Source organism: Mugil cephalus, chromosome 1, assembly GCF_022458985.1.
Source record: "Mugil cephalus isolate CIBA_MC_2020 chromosome 1, CIBA_Mcephalus_1.1, whole genome shotgun sequence".
NCBI lineage: Eukaryota > Metazoa > Chordata > Actinopteri > Mugiliformes > Mugilidae > Mugil > Mugil cephalus.
In genome coordinates this window covers 2,072,292-2,091,369 of record NC_061770.1, presented here as the reverse complement: position 1 = coordinate 2,091,369, position 19,078 = coordinate 2,072,292, and the positions used below count along the sequence as shown (strand labels likewise).

Sequence of the window (19,078 nt, the reverse complement as noted above, 5' to 3'; positions counted from 1 at the left end):
GGTGGAAGTGGTAGATAGCTGGTCACAGAAAATGAAGGTTACTTTCATTATCAGTGGTGTGTGGTAATAAATACCAAAAAATACACTAAAAGCAGTGGTGGTCAGAACAACTTTTACAGCTACACTAACTGGTCAGATCAGCCACTTCTAAAGGAAGATTTTACTAGGAATTGAACAATACAAGCACAGATAAAAAAAAAAACGAACACACGATTCTTAATATTCAACTCAGAGCTGAAAAGAGAAGTGAGCAACATGCAGAGAATCTCAAGCCTCAGGTCATATCCAGAGGTTTTTGCTATCAGGCTATACAAGGCAAAATCCATTTACTTCAGGAATTTATCTTGGGTAGTAAAGTTCACAAGAGATTGATTGAGAGATTTGTATAATAATGTGCTAATGAGATCATGTTCACATGAAAATGAGTCAATAATAAATGGCTAAGGTGAAGGAGAGGGTTGCTGTAGCTCCTCAGATAATATGCAGAGGCTTGAGAGAGGGTTCAGCAGCGGCAATAAGAGGCTGGTGAAAACAGCATTTTGTGAGAAAACACTGCAAATTAAAGGCAAAGGGAGCACATTCATTCATTTTCACATCAGTGTCTACTGTACTTTTGTTCCCGGCAAGCTGCCACAGACATTGATGTGGGCACTATCCCTCCTCCACAGTGGTAATTATGTTGCCGTCCAGTGCTTGATTAAAAGATCTAATCTACAAACTTAGTGTGCAACATCTACCAACTAGCGCCAGTTCTTTAAGACGGTTCTCCAAGTCTTTGACAGCACTGGAGTTTGAAATGTTTTGTCATGACATCGGCCAGTGAAGTTCGGGGGACATACTTTTGCTTTCTACTCTGTGTCAGGTTGAAAGTATAATTGCACTAGTGGATGTATTATTCAAAAGGAAGGCATGGCATGAGAGGATATTGCCTCAACCTGAGTGAAATTACAAAGCTCTGACGACAGAAGTCGGGTCTCTTTCTGTCTGCACCGGGAACTAAAGCAATCAAGCTGTGCTGCTTTTCACCTGACGCTCCATCATGGTTGCAGCACCAGAAAGGAGAAAATAAGACAGTAGTTTGGCAGCAAAGTTAGAACTACTGAGCATTCAGATTTTAAAGGTTTATCTGATTGACAGTGTCCTACAGCAAAAGTCATTAAAAAATAACTGTCATTGTGCGCTGACAGGGAATATTATTATAGAGGTATAAAATTTGCTGCACAAATGTCACTACGTGTCACTGTAGATTGCCTAATGTTGAGCTTGGATACAAGATAGGTCTCGGCAGGGCAGTTTTAATTGCCTTTGTAGGGATATTTCCTAAGATCGCAATATCTGACCACAATGTGCAGCTGCATCCAAATAAGAAGCCTTCAGAGACATTGCTGCTGCTGGCAAAGTAATACATAGATGTAAGTGTCCTTACCCTCTCTCAGCAGATGGGAGTAGATGAGCCAGAGGAGCAGCAGGCAGCAGAGTGACGCACCTCCACCTGCGGAGAGCGTCTTCACTCCAGACTGCATCCTACACCTTCAGCCTTTTAGATTATCCAAACTTTGAACGAATGCGCCGCTCAGATGTCAAGCAGATCAGCGAAAGAGTGGCTAATCCATTGGCGTCTCCAAAGCCTGTCGTCGGCATCCATTTTGAGGTTATAATAGGAGAGGGACTGATAGTAATCCCCCCTTTTCAAATTCCCTCGGTGAGCCGCATATCCATCCAGGCTGCTCAGCACACACACACAAGGTACAGTGTCACCAGATCTGGACAAGTTTACAAAGCTGTGGTTTCTGGAGATTCAGACAGGCTTCTGTAAAAAAATAAGAATAAAAATAATCATGGTAAAATAAACTGCAAGTGTATAGATGAAGAGGGCGAGTAGCAGCAGTCCCCCGCAGATTCGAGTCCTCACACAGAGATGCTGATGATGCCAGTAGTAAATTCAGCCGCTCAACAACATCCCGAAAGCCGCCGTTACTTCTCTTTTCCGTCCTCTGCGCTACGCATTGTCATTATTCCCAACCAACTTCTGCACCGAGCCGGGCTCGCTATGCCCCCACATAAAAAAAACTTAAGTTAACCCAGGCGGACATAAGGAACACACCAATCAGCACGGTAACTCGTCCGAAAACGAGACCAAAAGCCTGGAAAACATCTAAAGGCGCAAATGCGTCATATGCGGCCACATATGCACAGCTGGCGCAGCGAAATGTCGCGTCAAAACAAGTGCGGCGGGTCTCAAGCAGCGCGCTGCCTATCAAAACGCACTCCGAGCGCGTCAGCGCAGGCAGTGCGGTGCGGCGGAGTTGGACACACTTGTCACCTGTATGAGCCTTTGTTGAGGCTCTGGAAAATTCTCAGGGAGGTTGCCTTGCTCCTTGAACCCGAGTTAAAGCACCATTCCCCGCAAAGTCAAGTGTCGCTTGCAGCTGAGTGCGATGATGAACCAGCCTTATTCTGTCCCGGTCTGCTCATTTTGCATGCAGGCGGCAACGAGGAGGAGGATTTCCCTCCTTCAGTTCAAGGAACCGTTGCTGCTGCAAACCGAGTTGCCCTGAGTTGCAACGTTTACACTTGCTCTCTCTCTCTCTCTCTCTCTCTCTCTCTCTCTCTCTCTCTCTCTCTCTCTCTCTCTCCCTAACACACACACACACACACACACACACACACACACACACACACACACACACACACACAGTGTCCTAATTCCTTCCTCAAAGTGAGAAAAAAAAAACTTTGAGCTCCCAGGCTATAAATTCCAAACTGTAGATGATGATGCTTATTTATACCCATGAAGAAGTCCCATCTCAGCCCACAGGGACACACAGAGCAGTACCAGCGCCACCACATCCTGACATGTTACTTCTCTCCATGTCTTTGTGACCTCCTTCAGATGGTGGAAAACGCCCTGGAGGGTTACATGGTCTGGGGACCATAGTTAACATTTAGCACACTGGCATTCTGGGAAGATGTGAGAGGTCTGTTCCTTCAGAGGAGGGCTCCTGTTGGACGTGAAGCACCTCTGAGCTCTTTACTGCAGATTTTACATTTTATATACTTCTTGCACACACAAAGACGCTCATGGCTCTGAGCGTTTATATATATACATATACTATACTGGACATAGATACAGTTGTGCAGGTGTGTGTGCTTGTGCATTACAGAGAAAGAGAAGCAGAGAACAAGAGAGCTAAACACCGGCAGTCGCCAGTCTATCTTGTCAAAGAGCACATTTTAAGACTCCCTTGCCACTCAAGGACCATTACAATAACTCACCCCCTCTCATGTGCACACATTCACCAGATTCCATGACCAGTGAATGTGCACTTTATTAGCAGATGGAGAAGATCCTCTGTGTGTTGCTGTGCTATCATCCTTTCACTGAATGGCTTTTATGATGACGTATTAGGCCGGGTCAAGGCCTGTCACATCAGCGCTGTAATAGATGAAAAATCCCTCACTGCACTGCAAAGACTATGCATTAGTTAAGCATTTAAGGGACACTTTGTCCATTTTCCACCTCCAGGGCGTCATGTGTTTAAAGCTGCTGATGTTTTCTGCATTACTGAAAGCAGCTGCTGCAGCTTACTTTACTTGACCGACAAAGTACAGAAAGAAAAAGTTCTGGGAGAACTGAGGTTTGTTTTTTTAAGTTGTCTGTGGCTTGACTGAAACACCTATCAGAGTTGAGAACCACGTTTCAGTCAGTCTGAGTGACGTCTCAGCAGGGGCTGCAGTGCGATTAATCATAATCCATCACTGTACTGTGACTGACAGCATTGTAAATATTCTGCCATATTCTTTCTATTTTTACTCACCATATTTATTTTCACGGTTACCACAACACACACAGACTTATTTTTGATTGCATCTGGACATGTGTGCATGAAAATGATAGTATTGCCAGTGACCCAAATCTGTGTATGCACTTTAAAAGGGCAGTGCTCAAGAAAACGACGTGATTCTAATTTGTTACTCACTCATGCTCTATGCTTGCAGCCATAATTTATACATTATAACTCAGCATAAAAACAAATTTTAGTATTTTCCTGACTTTATGCATGTGTGTGATATTGTATCATTTAGTACATTTATCTGACATGGATAACTTAACTATAAAGAATTTCATACAAAGCTTATGATCCGTTTCATGTTCAGAAACTATGCATGAAAATAGATCACATTAACCAACACTAGGATGTATGTAAGACAAGCTCTGACTCATCCACAGTTATGTGAGTGCATGAGTATGTGGTGAGCACTATTCTTGATACTTTTGCTCCTGAGACCTCAGTATTTAAGAGTCCAAGCAGCTGTAATCAGTATTTATGTGTTAACAATCAGTGAATGTATTCACAGGCAGTCATGACCTCACAGAGAGTTTGTTTTGGCTGTGATTTCCATTACCATATTTAACCTGATTATTTTGGCTCAACTTGCACTTTAAATTGGCTTTCAGATCTCTTTTGGAGGTGATGGGTTGCTGGTTTCAACAAAGGACCATTGCTGGCAAAGCTGACTGGAAATGACATTCCAGTAGGCTTTAACTTAACTAACTACAAGACATCTACTAGAAAAAGATGAGTTCTCAGCTCTAGCATTTTATTGCTATCCTACAAAAGTAAATGACATTGCTGTGTGTCCTTTGTGTTTGATTGCAGCTTTCAGAGTGTTAGCACAGGTGATTGGCAGCTTGCAGTGGCCCGTTTCCACTAATCAACATAAACCAAGGCAGAGTAAATTTCACAGGTACCTATTGTCCTGCTTGTTGCGTTTAACACCTGTGGAGCTCCTAGTGTATCAGCCAGCTTTTTGTAGAAACATTTTTATCTGTAATGCATCTGACATCACAGGCCATCAACATTTTTAAAATTTTGGTGAACAACACTGTATTTCCCACTAAAATCAAACATACTGTAGATGTAGATATCATGACGCAGGTGAACAAGATGTAACTGTCAAAACAAAGCACTGCTGAGGAAATGCAACAAAGTGAAGCAGAGATTTAGGCTGCAGTATTTCAGCTGGAACAATAAAACTGAAGTTTGCTGACAGCAGTGCAAAGGGAGTTTTTGTTGGATACAACAAGGAGCTGGAGACTTTCAAAGGGGTGAGACAAAGGGAGTTAACAATTTCAATAGGAGGTGTTTCTGCAGTCTAATCACATTTACATTTATTAGGTGGGTATTTTTGGCCAAAGCGATGTACAGATGAATTGTTGCTCATGCAGCAGAGAAACAGACCATTTAGTGAGAGATACATTTTCCCCTAGTTGTTGAAGCAATCTGGTGCAATGTTTGGACACAGAAATGTCAAGTTATTAACCTTCTTAATTACACAGAACGTTAAGTACAGGCTGTATGGCTCTATAGTTATTGGTGAGCTCAGATAGCGCAAATGAAATAATGATGTTCTCCATTCAAATTTTCATGCGACACATCTCAACAACACAACAGCAGTTTGTTCAGTTGCTGTGTACCACAGTGACATTAGACAGGTAAGCAGAAACATTTCCTGCTGTGGGCAGCGCTGCTCTGTGCACATGTCAGGCTCCATCCATGTTTAGGGGCTCTTGAGATAGAGGTCAGAGGTCAGCCACAAAAAAGGCAGCCATAAGTGTTTTGGGATTCAGTGTCTGGCTCAAGCTCAGACCGTTGCAATGCATCCAGAGACCACAGAGGCAATTTAACAAGGTAACAAAAGGTAACTTCACATATGAAATGGAAATATGTAAAGAAAAGACAAGGCTGTTCTGTAACATTGTGAAGAAACCCTTATTTGACTTAATTACGGCATATTAACTTACCACCCAACTCCACTATTTCTGAAAATGTCAGCACAAACACTTTACAACTTGTGAACCCTGACCTTTCTGAAACCTTCCACTGACAAGGTTGTGACTACCACAAGAGGGGGCCGTTCATATGAACTTTACTTGTGAACATTAGTACAAAGGTTTTTTCATATATTCACTTGCACCATTTTATTTTATTTTGTTCTGTGAATTATGCATATTCACCAGTGTTCACATAATCATGGGTTTACTAGAACAGGTGGGGAATTTGTTACAGTTAAGTTGCACCATTAGTCACGTCAATAGAGGAAAAAGAAGAAATTAGGAGACCCAGAATCTGTGAGCATGAACACTGGGATATCTAGCAGTGTGATTTCGATTTGTTAGCGTGCATCAAAGCAAGGCGGGCCGCAGCTATGTGAATATCTCCCATCCTTGTTTTCCAGCTACCAACTGTTCACTGGCTCTGCTTACATGCCAGAGAGGAGCATATGGTGCCTCAGAGCATCTGTTCAAATGGACCTTTTTACTATAAAATATCTAAACAATAGGCGGATCCTCTGTGGTACATAGTGTGTAGTCATCAGGAGAATTTACAATTTGCAGCTGAAATGTAAACTAACACACTAAGAACCAAATTAATCCTTTGATTAATACATGTTCAGCATCAGCAGCCTTTTTTTCCTTTCTTTTTTTTAAATTATTTTTTAATAAAAACAAGCTTGTAGCGCGCTCATTTCTTGACAACAGTGACTGCTTTCTGACTGGATTCACAGCAGCTTTAATTGCACTGCTGATTTAAATCTGACAAGAAACTCTGAGTTATTGTATATGTAAAAATATAAAACATTTACCCACAGGACTCACAGAATCACAGAGAATCACGAGTGAAAGAACAGCTCACGTTGCCTCAGGAACGCCCAAATTATACTGAAGGACTCATCGCACTCTGGCCACAAAGCTCTCAAAGTACTGCCACCAGGTAGACGATACAGGTCGATGAAAACCAGAAGCAACCGACTGAAAAGTAGTTTCTATCAGACGTCTGTTGATGTAATAAATGCTGCTAAATGAAAATGAATTCATATTCATTAAGGGATTGTACATTGACTTTGACTTGACTTTTATGTCTCAACATTTTATTTTATATTAAACTGTATTATGTTTAACTTGGCTCTCAATGACTGCACTTAACTTCATTATTATTATAAGTCATAGTGACAAGATATTGTATTCTCTTGTATTGTGTAAAGCTGATCCAGATATGCTGACGTGCTGCCCAGGGATTCCAGTTACTCCCATGTAATCTGTTGATTTCACACCATTTCTTATATTAATTTAAGATTTATTTTAAGACTTGAATTATGCTGAAGAGAACACATGCTGACTGGATGCAGCTCATTGGAAAGATTTGTGAGGAGTTAGCTGACCTCTACATCTTTGATGCTTCTGTTTCTTTGTGCAACCATTCTTAGAGGTAGAAACAGAAAGAACACTGAGATATGTTTGACATGACAACTTGATAATGCTGGTAGTACTAGACATTTGTATAGGTCTCTCGGTTGCCCGTGGTGTTATTTATTCTTGCTTTATTCTTTCATTCATCATCAAGTCAGCCTCTGGATGTCTGTCTTTTCTTGAACATAGGCTTTGCTCATCTTTCAGTGATGATCACTGCTCAATGCTATCTCTTCCCTTTCAGTCTTGAAAGAATCTCTGTCATCAAACGTCGTATCATTTTCATCACTCTATAGAAGGTCTTCTTCATTGTGTGTCTGTGTTGAAAGCTTCTTTTCTTTTAGATTCTCCTTCAACTAGAAAGCCTCCCTCATCTTCTGGATGTCTGCCTTCTGTCCCTCTTTTTTTTGTACAGGTGGGCTTCCTTCTCTAAACCATGTCATTAGCCTAATAGCGTAACTGCCTAAGTCAGATTGGTAACACTTTCTATGAAGGTTGTATTAATAATGCCCTATGAATGCACTCATAATGTTTTATAAGGTGTCTATAAAGCATTATAATGGTCATTATTACCATCTATACATATTCACAAGTCGTCATAACCAACTTCATGATGCATTATGACAACTGGTTATGAATGATTATAATTTTAATCTGAATAGTGCATTATAAATATGTCAATATCTGCCTATTCACTTGTTCATTTTATGATGCATCATAACTACTTTGCTTTGCTAAATGTGTATAGTGATGCATAATGAGTTTTGACTTCTAGTGCTTTATATCTGTAGCTATAAGTATATGTAATAAAGTTATAATAATGTATACATCTCCCTACAGCACACAGTTATAAACATCTATGCAATATCATAAGTGCTATTTGTCAGCGCTAAGTAAAGTGACAAGAACATGACACTATTATTAACAGATATAAGTTACTATGAGTAATTAAAAGGTGCAATGAACTGAGTCCTGAGTCTGGCATCTTTACCCCATATGCACAATGTTAATATCAAAGGTGTTATTTATCAGCTTTAGGTAAATTAGTGCAAATGAGGTGTTGTGGATATAAGACTATTATAAACAAATATGAGGCACAATGAAATGAGAGCCTGGACAGTAAAGACAAAAGGAATGCATTTAGTTCACTTTATTTTCATTTAAACCAACACACATAATCAGAATGATTATCAATGTTCTGAGCACATTACACAAACACATGAAACACGTGAAACAGGCCACAAAAGTGGCACAGCGTGGTCCTAGAGATGTGGATCTTGAAAGCGCCTTTGGGTTGGTGACGTGATTCAGGGTCAGAGGTCAGGAGATGGTTTGACAGCAACTACAAGAAGAACAGAGGCAAATCTTTAGTGCTCTAGCTGGGTTTGTTTTTATGCAGAAAGGTTTGATTGAAAACACATAAGCAGATCACGTTTCTTTGTTTAAAGCAGCCTAATGAGACATTGTGTTACCGCATATCATGCAGGCAGCGCAGATTACCCGTAGGTGGCTTAAACTAGCTACACAAAAGTTACCAGACACGGCTAGCTTTAATTCACAAATTAGATCGTTTTCATATTCTTGCGTTTAGTGATTGAAACCATTCAAAACCATTGCATTAATATATAAACAATGTGCTTCATGTAAGCAAAGTAAGACATTAGCTGACAAAACACTAGCAGGACAGAGAGACAACCTAGCTGTCCTGGAGAGGACTCAGCGGAGAAAGGAAAGAAAAGCCGCTTTACGACTAGTACACACAGTCAATGCTTTACGACAGTGGGTGGAGCTGTGGACGGAGATGGGTGGGGTCAGAGGTCAGGGGTCATGGACTAAAGACTGACATTTCTACAACAATAATAATATTGATAAAAACGATATCAAAACAATATCTGACGGCATTCAATAAATGCGGACTTTTCTAGTGATCCTGTATAAAGAAGCGGTTAAATGCCAACCCGGTGTCACAGTGGATGTGAAACTGTCACGAAAATTAATCTATTGTTTGGTGCCTGCCGATTTTCCTCACATTTTCATGCCGCTCGAAACGAATTTCAAACTGATGAATTTCAATTGGAAGTTATTTCGTGCTACGAGGACGACTGTCAGTGGGACACTGCGCAATGAAGAGGTTTGATTTAATTTCATTTAGACTAGATTTGTAATGTAACGTCAATTTTGCTGCAGGATTCGGCACTTTGAGATTCGAAAAAAAATGAATGGTTATTTGTTATATCGGTCTCTTATACAGGATCGCTAGAAATGTCCGCCTTTATTGAATGCCGTCAGATATTATTTTAATATCGTTTTTATTAATATTATTATTATTGTAGAAATGTCGTTCGTTAGTCCATGACCCCTGACCTCTGACCCCACCCACCTCCGTCCACAGCTCCTCCTACTGTCGTAAAGCATTGACTGTGTGTACTAGTCGTAAAGCGGCTTTTCTTTCCTTTCTCCGCTGAGTCCTCTCCAGGACAGGTATGTTGTCCCTCGGTCCTGCTAGTGTTTTGTCAGCTAATGTCTTACTTTGCTTACATGAAGCACATCGTTTACATATTAAAGCAATAATTTCGAATGGTTTCAATCATTAAACGCAAGAATATGAAAATGATCTAATTTGTGAGGTAAAACTAGCCGTGTCTGGTAACTTTCGTGTAGCTAGTTTAAGCCACCTACGGGTAATCTGCGCTGCCTGCATGATATGCGGTAACACAATGTCTCATTAGGCTGCTTTAAACAAAGAAACGTGATCTGCTTATGTGTTTTCAATCAAACCCTTCTGCATAAAAAACAAACCCAGCTGGAGCACTAAAGATTTGCCTCTGTTCTTCTTGTAGTTGCTGTCAAACCATCTCCTGACCTCTAACCCTGAATCACGTCACCAACCCAAAGGCACTTTTAAGAGCCACATCTCTAGGACCACGCCGTGCCACTTTTGTGGCCTGTTTCACGTGTTTCATGTGTTTGTGTAATGTGCTCAGAACATTGATAATCATTCTGATTATGTGTGTTGGTTTAAATGAAAATAAAGTGAACTAAATGCATTCCTTTTGTCTTTACTGTCCAGGCTCTCATTTCATTGTGCCTCATATTTGTTTATAATAGTCTTATATCCACAACACCTCAATCTGCACTAATTTACCTAAAGCTGATAAATAACACCTATGATATTAACATGTGCATATGGGTAAAGATGCCAGACTCAGGACTTAGTTCATTGCACCTTTTAATTACTCATAGTAACTTATATCTGTTAATAATAGTGTCATATTCTTGTCACTTTACTTAGCGCTGACAAATAGCACTTATGATATTGCATAGATGTTTATAACTGTGTGCTGTAGGGAGATGTATACATTATTATAACTTTATTACATATACTTATAACTACAAATATAAAGCACTATAGTAGAAGTTAAAACTCATTATGCATCACTACTGCACATTTAGCAAAGCAAAGTAGTTATGATGCATCATAAAATGAACAAGTGAATAGGCAGATATTGACATATTTATAATGCACTATTCAGATTAAAATTATAATCATTCATAACCAGTTGTCATAATGCATCATGAAGTTGGTTATGACGACTTGTGAATATGTATAGATGGTAATAATGACCATTATAATGCTTTATAGACACCTTATAAAACATTATGAGTGCATTCATAGGGCATTATAAATACAACCTTCATAGAAAGTGTTACCGTCAGATTTCCATGTTTTTGGAAAAGAAGAGAAAACACAGTTTTTAGCAAGCACATCACTGTATTATTGGTATTGTAAGTCAAAAAATGACTTAGGCAATTATGCTATTAGGCTAACGATGTCATCTTTTTTAAGGGTTCTTCTTGGTTTGGTTTTTGCTCTCTTTTCTACTCAACATTTGTTGCTCTCCCTGATAGATCTCTCTCTGGTCATTCTGTAGTCTTTCATAATCTGATTTATGCGTGCCTCTTCATACAGACCTTTCTTCCATGTATACCCAAATGAGTTTGTTGGCTTATACGTCTAACTGAACCTCTGAGTCCTCCCTGCTGCTCTGGAAAGGATTCAAAGAGTGGCACTGCAAAGACTAATGATCTAAGGGTTGAGGAGATCATGTTTCTTCATCGCTGTTCATTTTCAGTCTGTTTGTGTTAAATGATTTAATTGGCATCTTTGTGTCATTGTGTGTCATCCCAAATAGCCTTTCCACCTTGTTAAAATGTTGATTTTGTTTTGTATCCTTCCTATCTGTAAGATGTATTTGAGAAACGAACACCCTCCAAACTGTATGTGTAACAATAGCTAACATACTGTAACTTGAACAGAAACTGATTTACTTCTTTGTTCCTCTGCATCAGTTCTTAAAGGAAAAGAAGAAACATCTGGCCTTCTTGTCAAGATCTATCTCCCACTTCCAAAGCTGCAGGCGATTTTGTGCCAGCCAGTTCAACTCTCTGACCTGGTTGTTGTTGCTGAAGCACAGAGGATTCATGGAGATTTACCTAGAAGCATTCGAATACAGTATTAATTTAATAAGCAAGGAAAAACTCATAACTTGATGTGTCAGTTCTGTAACACTTGCTTAGGACTCAAATGCAGGATACAGGGAAAGCAGGAGGAGGAAATGCAAGAATTTTAATGAAAACTTACTATAACGAGAGCAAAACGTGACATGACAGGTCTAATGCCATGATAACATACTGTAAGAGGCAAAGGAAAAGGCAGCGATATGCACACAGAATTAATTGGAAATCATAACACAGGTGGAATTAATGAGGGAAGGAGCACATAGACAAGACAGGTGAGAGAGATCAGAATGGACAGAAAAGACATACAAGAAGAGAAAACTAAGATACAGGGCAATGTACTATAACAAAATAAACAGGTAACACAAAACCCAATCTCATGAAGAAAGAGAAAAGGTTCAAGACACAATATCATGACACATTCTGCAGCATAACAATGACCCCAATTATACAGGAATAGTTAGAAAGAAAGAAAATCCTACAACAGTGTGGTGTAACAGCCACACATTCCTGATGAAGTTGTATAAAGTATAATTTAATTAATTTATACATTTTTAAGCAAATATTTGAATTGTTCGACAGTGCTTTTATGTCCATGTTGTTGCTGCTGCATAGTGTGCAAACTGACCTGTTCTAATCCAAGCACTATCAGTCATGTAATTAATGTCACCTCTTCCTTTCTTCAGTTGTCAAATGAATTCATATTATTCAAGAGAATTTGAGAAATACAATTTCACAAAACCCAGTAAAATAGCTTGTGCTTTTAGAGAAAAAAATATAATTATACTATTTTCCTCTGGTACTTGTGAAAACTGACAGTTGTGATAATTATTCAGTTGATACAATCCAGCCAATTACAGAGCAGAAAAAGAGGACCAGTGTCACCTGGAGACTCTACTGTCCCTCCTGGTCGATCCAAGTGTCACTCTGCTAGTATTGTGTAACTACATGTGATGTACAGGGTTGTGAAAAAGAGTTTAACCCTGGTTATAATGGATTCCAATTAAGTCTAGTTAGACACTTCTGTTAGAGAAGTGAGTTGTGTCTGTTGTTAAGGATATCATCAGCAAGACACCAAATAATTGTGATTGTTATTCTGAAGTTATTCTTAAATATAGTGTGGTATAACTGTATAGTGTTGTTAGTTAAGTACTCAGTGCTTTTAATGTAACATTAGTCTTATGTGTGAATGTTAAAAAAGTGTAAAGAGTGATATGTAATATGTGTTTTTAGTAATAGTAAGTAATAAGGTACTTTAAAACAATAAATAAAAGTGTTCTATAATAAGTAAGGGAAACATACAGCAATGTATGTAAATGTATGGCATCATTTCCAGCTGATGGAAGCAGTGTTGTCTCATAGCTACAATGCATGAACACAGATGATAATACAGAGGTGTGTCTGCTGGGTCTGTTGCCTCAGTGATATAATTGTACAGCAGCTGCATGCAGGTTTAGGCCATATTTTGTAGAGCTGTAATGACAAAGGCTCTTCAAATGAATTTGTGTCATTCTTGAACTGAATCATGTAAAAGCAGACATCATGAAAATGACTAAACCACAAAGAGTGCAAATGTGCCGCCCAGTGTCCTACTACTGCCTGTACTCTCAATATCAGCTGTGTTTGAGGTTTTTTGTTGTTGTTGTTTTGTTTTGTAAGGTATGCATTGGATGGTGAGGAACTTTTAAAAGTAAACAACCATTTAAATTACAGGGTATTTGGTTTGTGTCCTAGTCATCTGCCAACATGCCACATGCCAAAAAGTAGCTGCGCTAGGCTTGTCGAGGAGCCCGGTTGCACCAATAGGTGGAGCAACAATTTAATAAAATGTTATGTGTGTTATGTTATGTTTGCCAAACAACGCTCACAGGCAGGACGCAAACAAGCCCACTTTGCCCACCATTCTAGTACATGCGGCAAATTCCTTCGAAGAGTGTTAGAGCAGAGCAGCACTGACGTGTAATGCATTCATCTGATAAAACGCATTTTAACTCAATAAATTGCGTACTGACTGGTAATATGGACACCATTGGTTAAGTTAATAATGCTTAACTTAACTACAAGCCAGGTCATGACAAAGTGTGGGCTTGCAAATTTGTGTCCAATTGTGTCTTTCTATTGATCTTGCATGCTGTCACATACATCTACTGTTTGCCTAATATTTCAACTGAAAACACAGTAAGATTCACCTGTGACATACCTCTAAAGAAACGATACTACAGCTACGTGAAAATCTAAATGAAACTCAGCAGTCAGTTGCATTATAAACTGTATATATGTACTGTATATATGGAGTTATAGTGTAGTACAAGCATTGAGATTCCAGTTGTGGCTTCAACATCACAAAATAATCAAAATTTGCAAAGCACATGAGCAGTATGACACTGGCTTGTGACCCGCGGATGGTCGTCTCATCCATCAGCCCAGTGTTCTGAAATAACTCCCCATGTCCACACAGACGTCAGCTTGGTTTTTACAAACACAACTCCCACCTCGCTCCCTTCACCCGAACAATGTGAGCGATGCCAGTCAGATGGGACGTGGAGTGGACCCCTTTTTCTGCTCGACTGGACACAGAGTCATGTTGACAAGTTGCTGTAGAAAGGCAAAGGAACGTCTGTCCTTTTAAGGTGCAGCAGACCTTGAAAGAACAACACAAACAAATTCGAGTGCAACACCAAGGTCCCTCACGCAATTACTGGAGATGCAACGTGCTCCTCATAATGATTCAGATTGAACAGATTTCTTCATCATGTCTTCTTCCTATAGATAATCTCTGGGAGACATCAACAGTAACTAATCAGCTGCAGTATTCATGGACACATAACTCATGAAAAAAAATTAACAATGTCCTTTTTCACATAAATGAATGTTTGTGGCTAGTCTCGTGGATATTACATGATGATTGAGCAGCTAAATATCCTGTTCCAAACACCCAGGGCCAGTAATCTTTTGAGTAAACCATAAAGGCCTAATAGGCTTCCATAGATCTGCATAGAATGACATTTGCATGCATTTAAATATTAATGTGGGATTAAGAATAATGTACATGCTCATGTAATGCATTAATGAGCCATGATTAGCAATAACAACACATTAACAAAACATTATAGCAGCTTTATATAAAAGCTGTCGTTTAAAAAATCATATTCGCCAAACTGTTAGATACACACATATCCACTTGACTCACAATAACTGACCACTGAGTAGCACACAGGAGAGAAAAAACAAAACAAAACACAAGATGAAGCACTTTCATTCCATTTCAACTCAACATAGACTCCATCAGTCTTGAGCTAAAATGGAGGCCATGCAGGGTTAGAATTGTTAACTAGTACTATTGATCTATCAACTTCATATGAGTTGTGGCAATACTGAAGTCAGATCAATAGAGCCGAGTCAATAGAGGGCCAGTGATTCCCAACACCATTCACTCCATAGCCACCATTAGTGATTTACTGACCTGTTTGCATGTGAAGTACAGCCTCTGAGGACGCTTCAATTACACTGTTTTTCTGGTCTGTCCCCTCTCAGCTGTTTGGATCAAACCAACTAACTTGGGAAATTCAATACAGTGCCATGCCCTGAGAAATCCAGCCTATTTTCTAGCCTGTCAAATTCTGAACTGTTAGCACTGAGAGGCCAGCACCAACAATCCAAAAAAACAAAGAGCTACCCTACAGACGAGGAGCGATACAGAGCCACATTTTTTTTTTTTTTTTTTTTACGTTGCCATTGTTGTTGCTGCTCATTGTTCTGCAGAAACTGTGGCTTTGGAGTGTTTGTTTTTGATTAGGAATGTTTAATGGCCTCTACACATTCAATTATCAGCAGCCTGCTCCCCAAGTCGATAGTCATCCTCTCATTAATGGCCCAGAACTGATTACCTAGGACAGAGAGAGAAATGGGTGAAATGTTATTCATTCAAAGCGCTAATTAAATCCTCCTCAGTGAGTCCCACTGGAAACTTTGCCAACATCTTGCAAAGCTTATAGTGATAGAATGCCCTAAATATAACATTGCATACAAATGTAACGTGTAAGACAGATGAACTTACCTGAAAGTTTGTATGGAGTCGCTTGATCTGTTGGTCAACCAAATGTAGTGTTAACTGTTCACGGACAGAAGAGGAACAACAAAGTAGTCAAACACAATGAAGTTTGTTTACAACAAAATGGGTGTCATTGGTTGTGCAATTATCTAGATACCAGATTCCGAGAAGAATTGAGTTTGGCTAAACCAGGTTAATGCAAACATACTTGTGGATTTCTCCAGAGGTTCAGTAGTTCTTTGTGCTGCTAGTGGTAGATCTGATGGAGCTGAGAGGGTCAAGTTATGAGCTTGGTTCTTGCTTCACACAAACTTTCAGTCTGTCCCTGACCTTTCTGATGAAGAACTCAAACTGTTGCCCTATGGAGTCAAAGAGTAGAAGAGGCTTTGATAAATAATAATCTCATATCAAAACCCTTCCCTACTTGTGTTTCTTTTCTTTGTTGAAGACTGTATAGAGTAATACATGACAGAACAATACACCGATCAGTCACAGCATTAAAACCACTGACAGGAGAACTGAATAACACTGACTTTGATCTTGTGACAATTCGATGTTCTGTTGAGAAACTTTTGGACCTGGCATTCTTGTGGGTGTTACTTAGACATGTAGCACCCACCTAGACCTGACCAGACACCCCCAGCCCATAATAATGTCACTCCTGGATGGCAGCAGCCATCCCCAGCAGGATGTAGCCTGACACAGGAACACACACAAAAACGGTTAGGGAATAACTCAAAAACATGAAGGACAGCACAAGGTGTTGACCTGGCCTCCAAATTCCCTAGATCCCAAACCAATCAAATATCATCCAAAGGACCCCAACTAACAACATTGTGTTACCAGACACCACAGGGCACATAAGGCCCATGTCCTTTCTCTGTTGAGTCACAACTGTTCTGGATACACAAGAAGACCAACACAATATTAAGCAGGTCATAATGTTAAGCCTGATATGTGTATGTTCTACCTTTTTTTTTTAACCCCCTTCTTTAATTTTTATGAGATGGAATTGCAAAACTGACTGCCAAACATACTGGGAGACCTTTGCTTGATGAACAACCTGCATCAAACAGTTCTCTTCACACAAAGCATGTCGGCAGTGCTCAGGAACAGTCCAGTTAAAAGCTCTGAAAGGCTCAAGTGGGCATGCTGCCAGTGATCCACTGTTCCTGTACTGAGTCCACCAGTAATAGGAGGACACACGACTCACATGGGCATGTGAACTAAGTCTGTGAGTCAGACTTAATGCTACCACTGGAGTCTTTTGAGATTTTTTGCACCTGGTGTGCCATGACACATCAAGAGCACTATGGCAAGGAATAAAAGGGACCTTTCCCAGGTATTTTCCCTCTCCCTTCAAATGCTTCCCAATTTTTTGTGCTCATGCATTATTTACCATTTCTAAATGTGCCCGAATGTCTCTCATGTCTTGTTGGATTCGTTGGACATTTAGCATTGCACGTCTACATAATATTCTCATAGTACAGTTAAAGTTTCTTCAAATACAGCATCAATTATAGTCTCACAGAATACATTTAATCCCCTATCGACCCAGCGCTCAGACTTGACATGATGATGATGGATGCTTCAGACAAACGATATAACTCAGAAAAGATTCAGTCTGGAGGTTAACTGGTTGCTAAATGCTCAAATTTAGCAAACATGACAGCAGTGCAAGATTTGTCCTAAAGTGAGGTATGATGTGTGTATCATCAGCCACATTAGTTACAGGTCATACCCAGAGATTTTACATAAAGATGGATGTTTCGTTAGGTCGCCCACAAGGTTCCTGAAGAGCAGAGATGAAGCTCAGTGTGGTGGCACCAGTGCTCATGCCTTGGTAGTGCCTGACTTTAACTCCTGGTAGCTTGAAATTGGGCAAAGAGGTGTGACTCCAAGTGGCCATACACCCCTTAATGAATAATTTAAAGTCTTAAAATTATTTGAAAAATGGGTTACAAAATTTACCCCCAGTACAGCTATTATTAATTCATACATTATCTCTAATCAGTTACACTCTAGAGGTTCACGGGTGGGCGAGAAGCGGGGTACTGGACCTGGACAGGTCACCAGTCTATCAGAGTTAACACAGAAAGACAAAACAAACTTTCACACTCACATGCACTATGGCCAGTTTAGAACCATCTATTCCATCACTGATGCCTCCCAGCAAGAAGGTTCAAGGTTCAAACTCACTGGCCAGCTGAAACATTTTTTGTGTGGAGTGTGCATGTTCTCTGTGCCTTTGCGGGTTTGCTCCAGGTACTCTGGTTTCCTCCCTCAGCCCAAAGACATGCATATTAAACTTACAGTATTTACAAAAGGGCAAATAATGCTCTTAATGCTTTTAATGTTCCAAACAGCAGGCTTCTTTTGTTTTCTGGTGGTCCCATGATCTGAACAATGACAACTGCATAACCATAAGTTATAAACTTCTTCGTCCTACAAACTACAGTCTTGTTCTGGTATCCTATTTGCTGTGAAGGAGCTGTTGTGACAGTCAGCAGTAACTGCCGCTGCATATGCCCTGCTATCACTAACGCTCAACCTTAAACATTTACTGCCTCATGTCTACGACATGAACACATCCTCTGCCCATCTCTGCCCCATAGAAATGTGCCTCTTTAGATTTCCATCAAGACTGCTTTTAATGGGAGCAGTTGTAATCACTGCCCGTAGGCCTACGGGCGTCTCTGGTGTAATCTTGGTTCAAAACTTCTCATGCCCCAGGCTCTCTCATGTGTCAGCCCTATTTTCATCACCCGGCCAAATCTTAACATGGACGAATACCTTCAAACCACTGAAATATGTATAGGCGTACCCTGACACCGACAAATGTGAGCAGTTTGTGCTGGTTGAGTGGGTGACTTGGTTGCCTTGAATTTCAGAACCTACACACAGTGTTCCACTTTGGTCTTCACCTCCACCCGAAGGGGAAAAACATGTGTGACAGGACTTACCGTCACAGTCAAGAAAAGAAACAGGGACAAGCAAGAGTGCAACATTACAGTAACAAAGTAACTCAGACTTGTTTTCCCCTCCCTCTCCCATTCTGTCTATCTTTCAGCTCCTTTGATGCGTTTCCATGAGAACAGCGAGACAGAGCAGGTAGGTGTTGTTGCCCCTGGTGTAGGAACAACCTAACTGAACAGAAGAAGCTGTGCTAGAAGATTTTTATTATCTCTCCAGCCCAAGCACTGCAAGGCAATTCCATGCTTTATTTGAGCACACGTGTGGCATTGCAGATGCACAGT

At 40.1% G+C, this 19,078-nt stretch overlaps 1 protein-coding gene across 1 annotated transcript in view; it reads right to left on the bottom strand.

The window, feature by feature from the left end:
* tafa5l (TAFA chemokine like family member 5, like) overlaps window positions 1–2,534 on the bottom strand; it is a 42,211-nt gene extending 39,677 nt beyond the window's left edge. Inside the window, exon 1 of the mRNA XM_047573543.1 lies at window positions 1,427–2,534. Within this exon, the coding sequence (XP_047429499.1) occupies window positions 1,427–1,523 (97 nt within the window). The 5' untranslated portion in view covers window positions 1,524–2,534. The remainder of the gene's footprint in view (window positions 1–1,426) is intronic.
* Window positions 2,535–19,078: the final 16,544 nt, after the last annotated feature.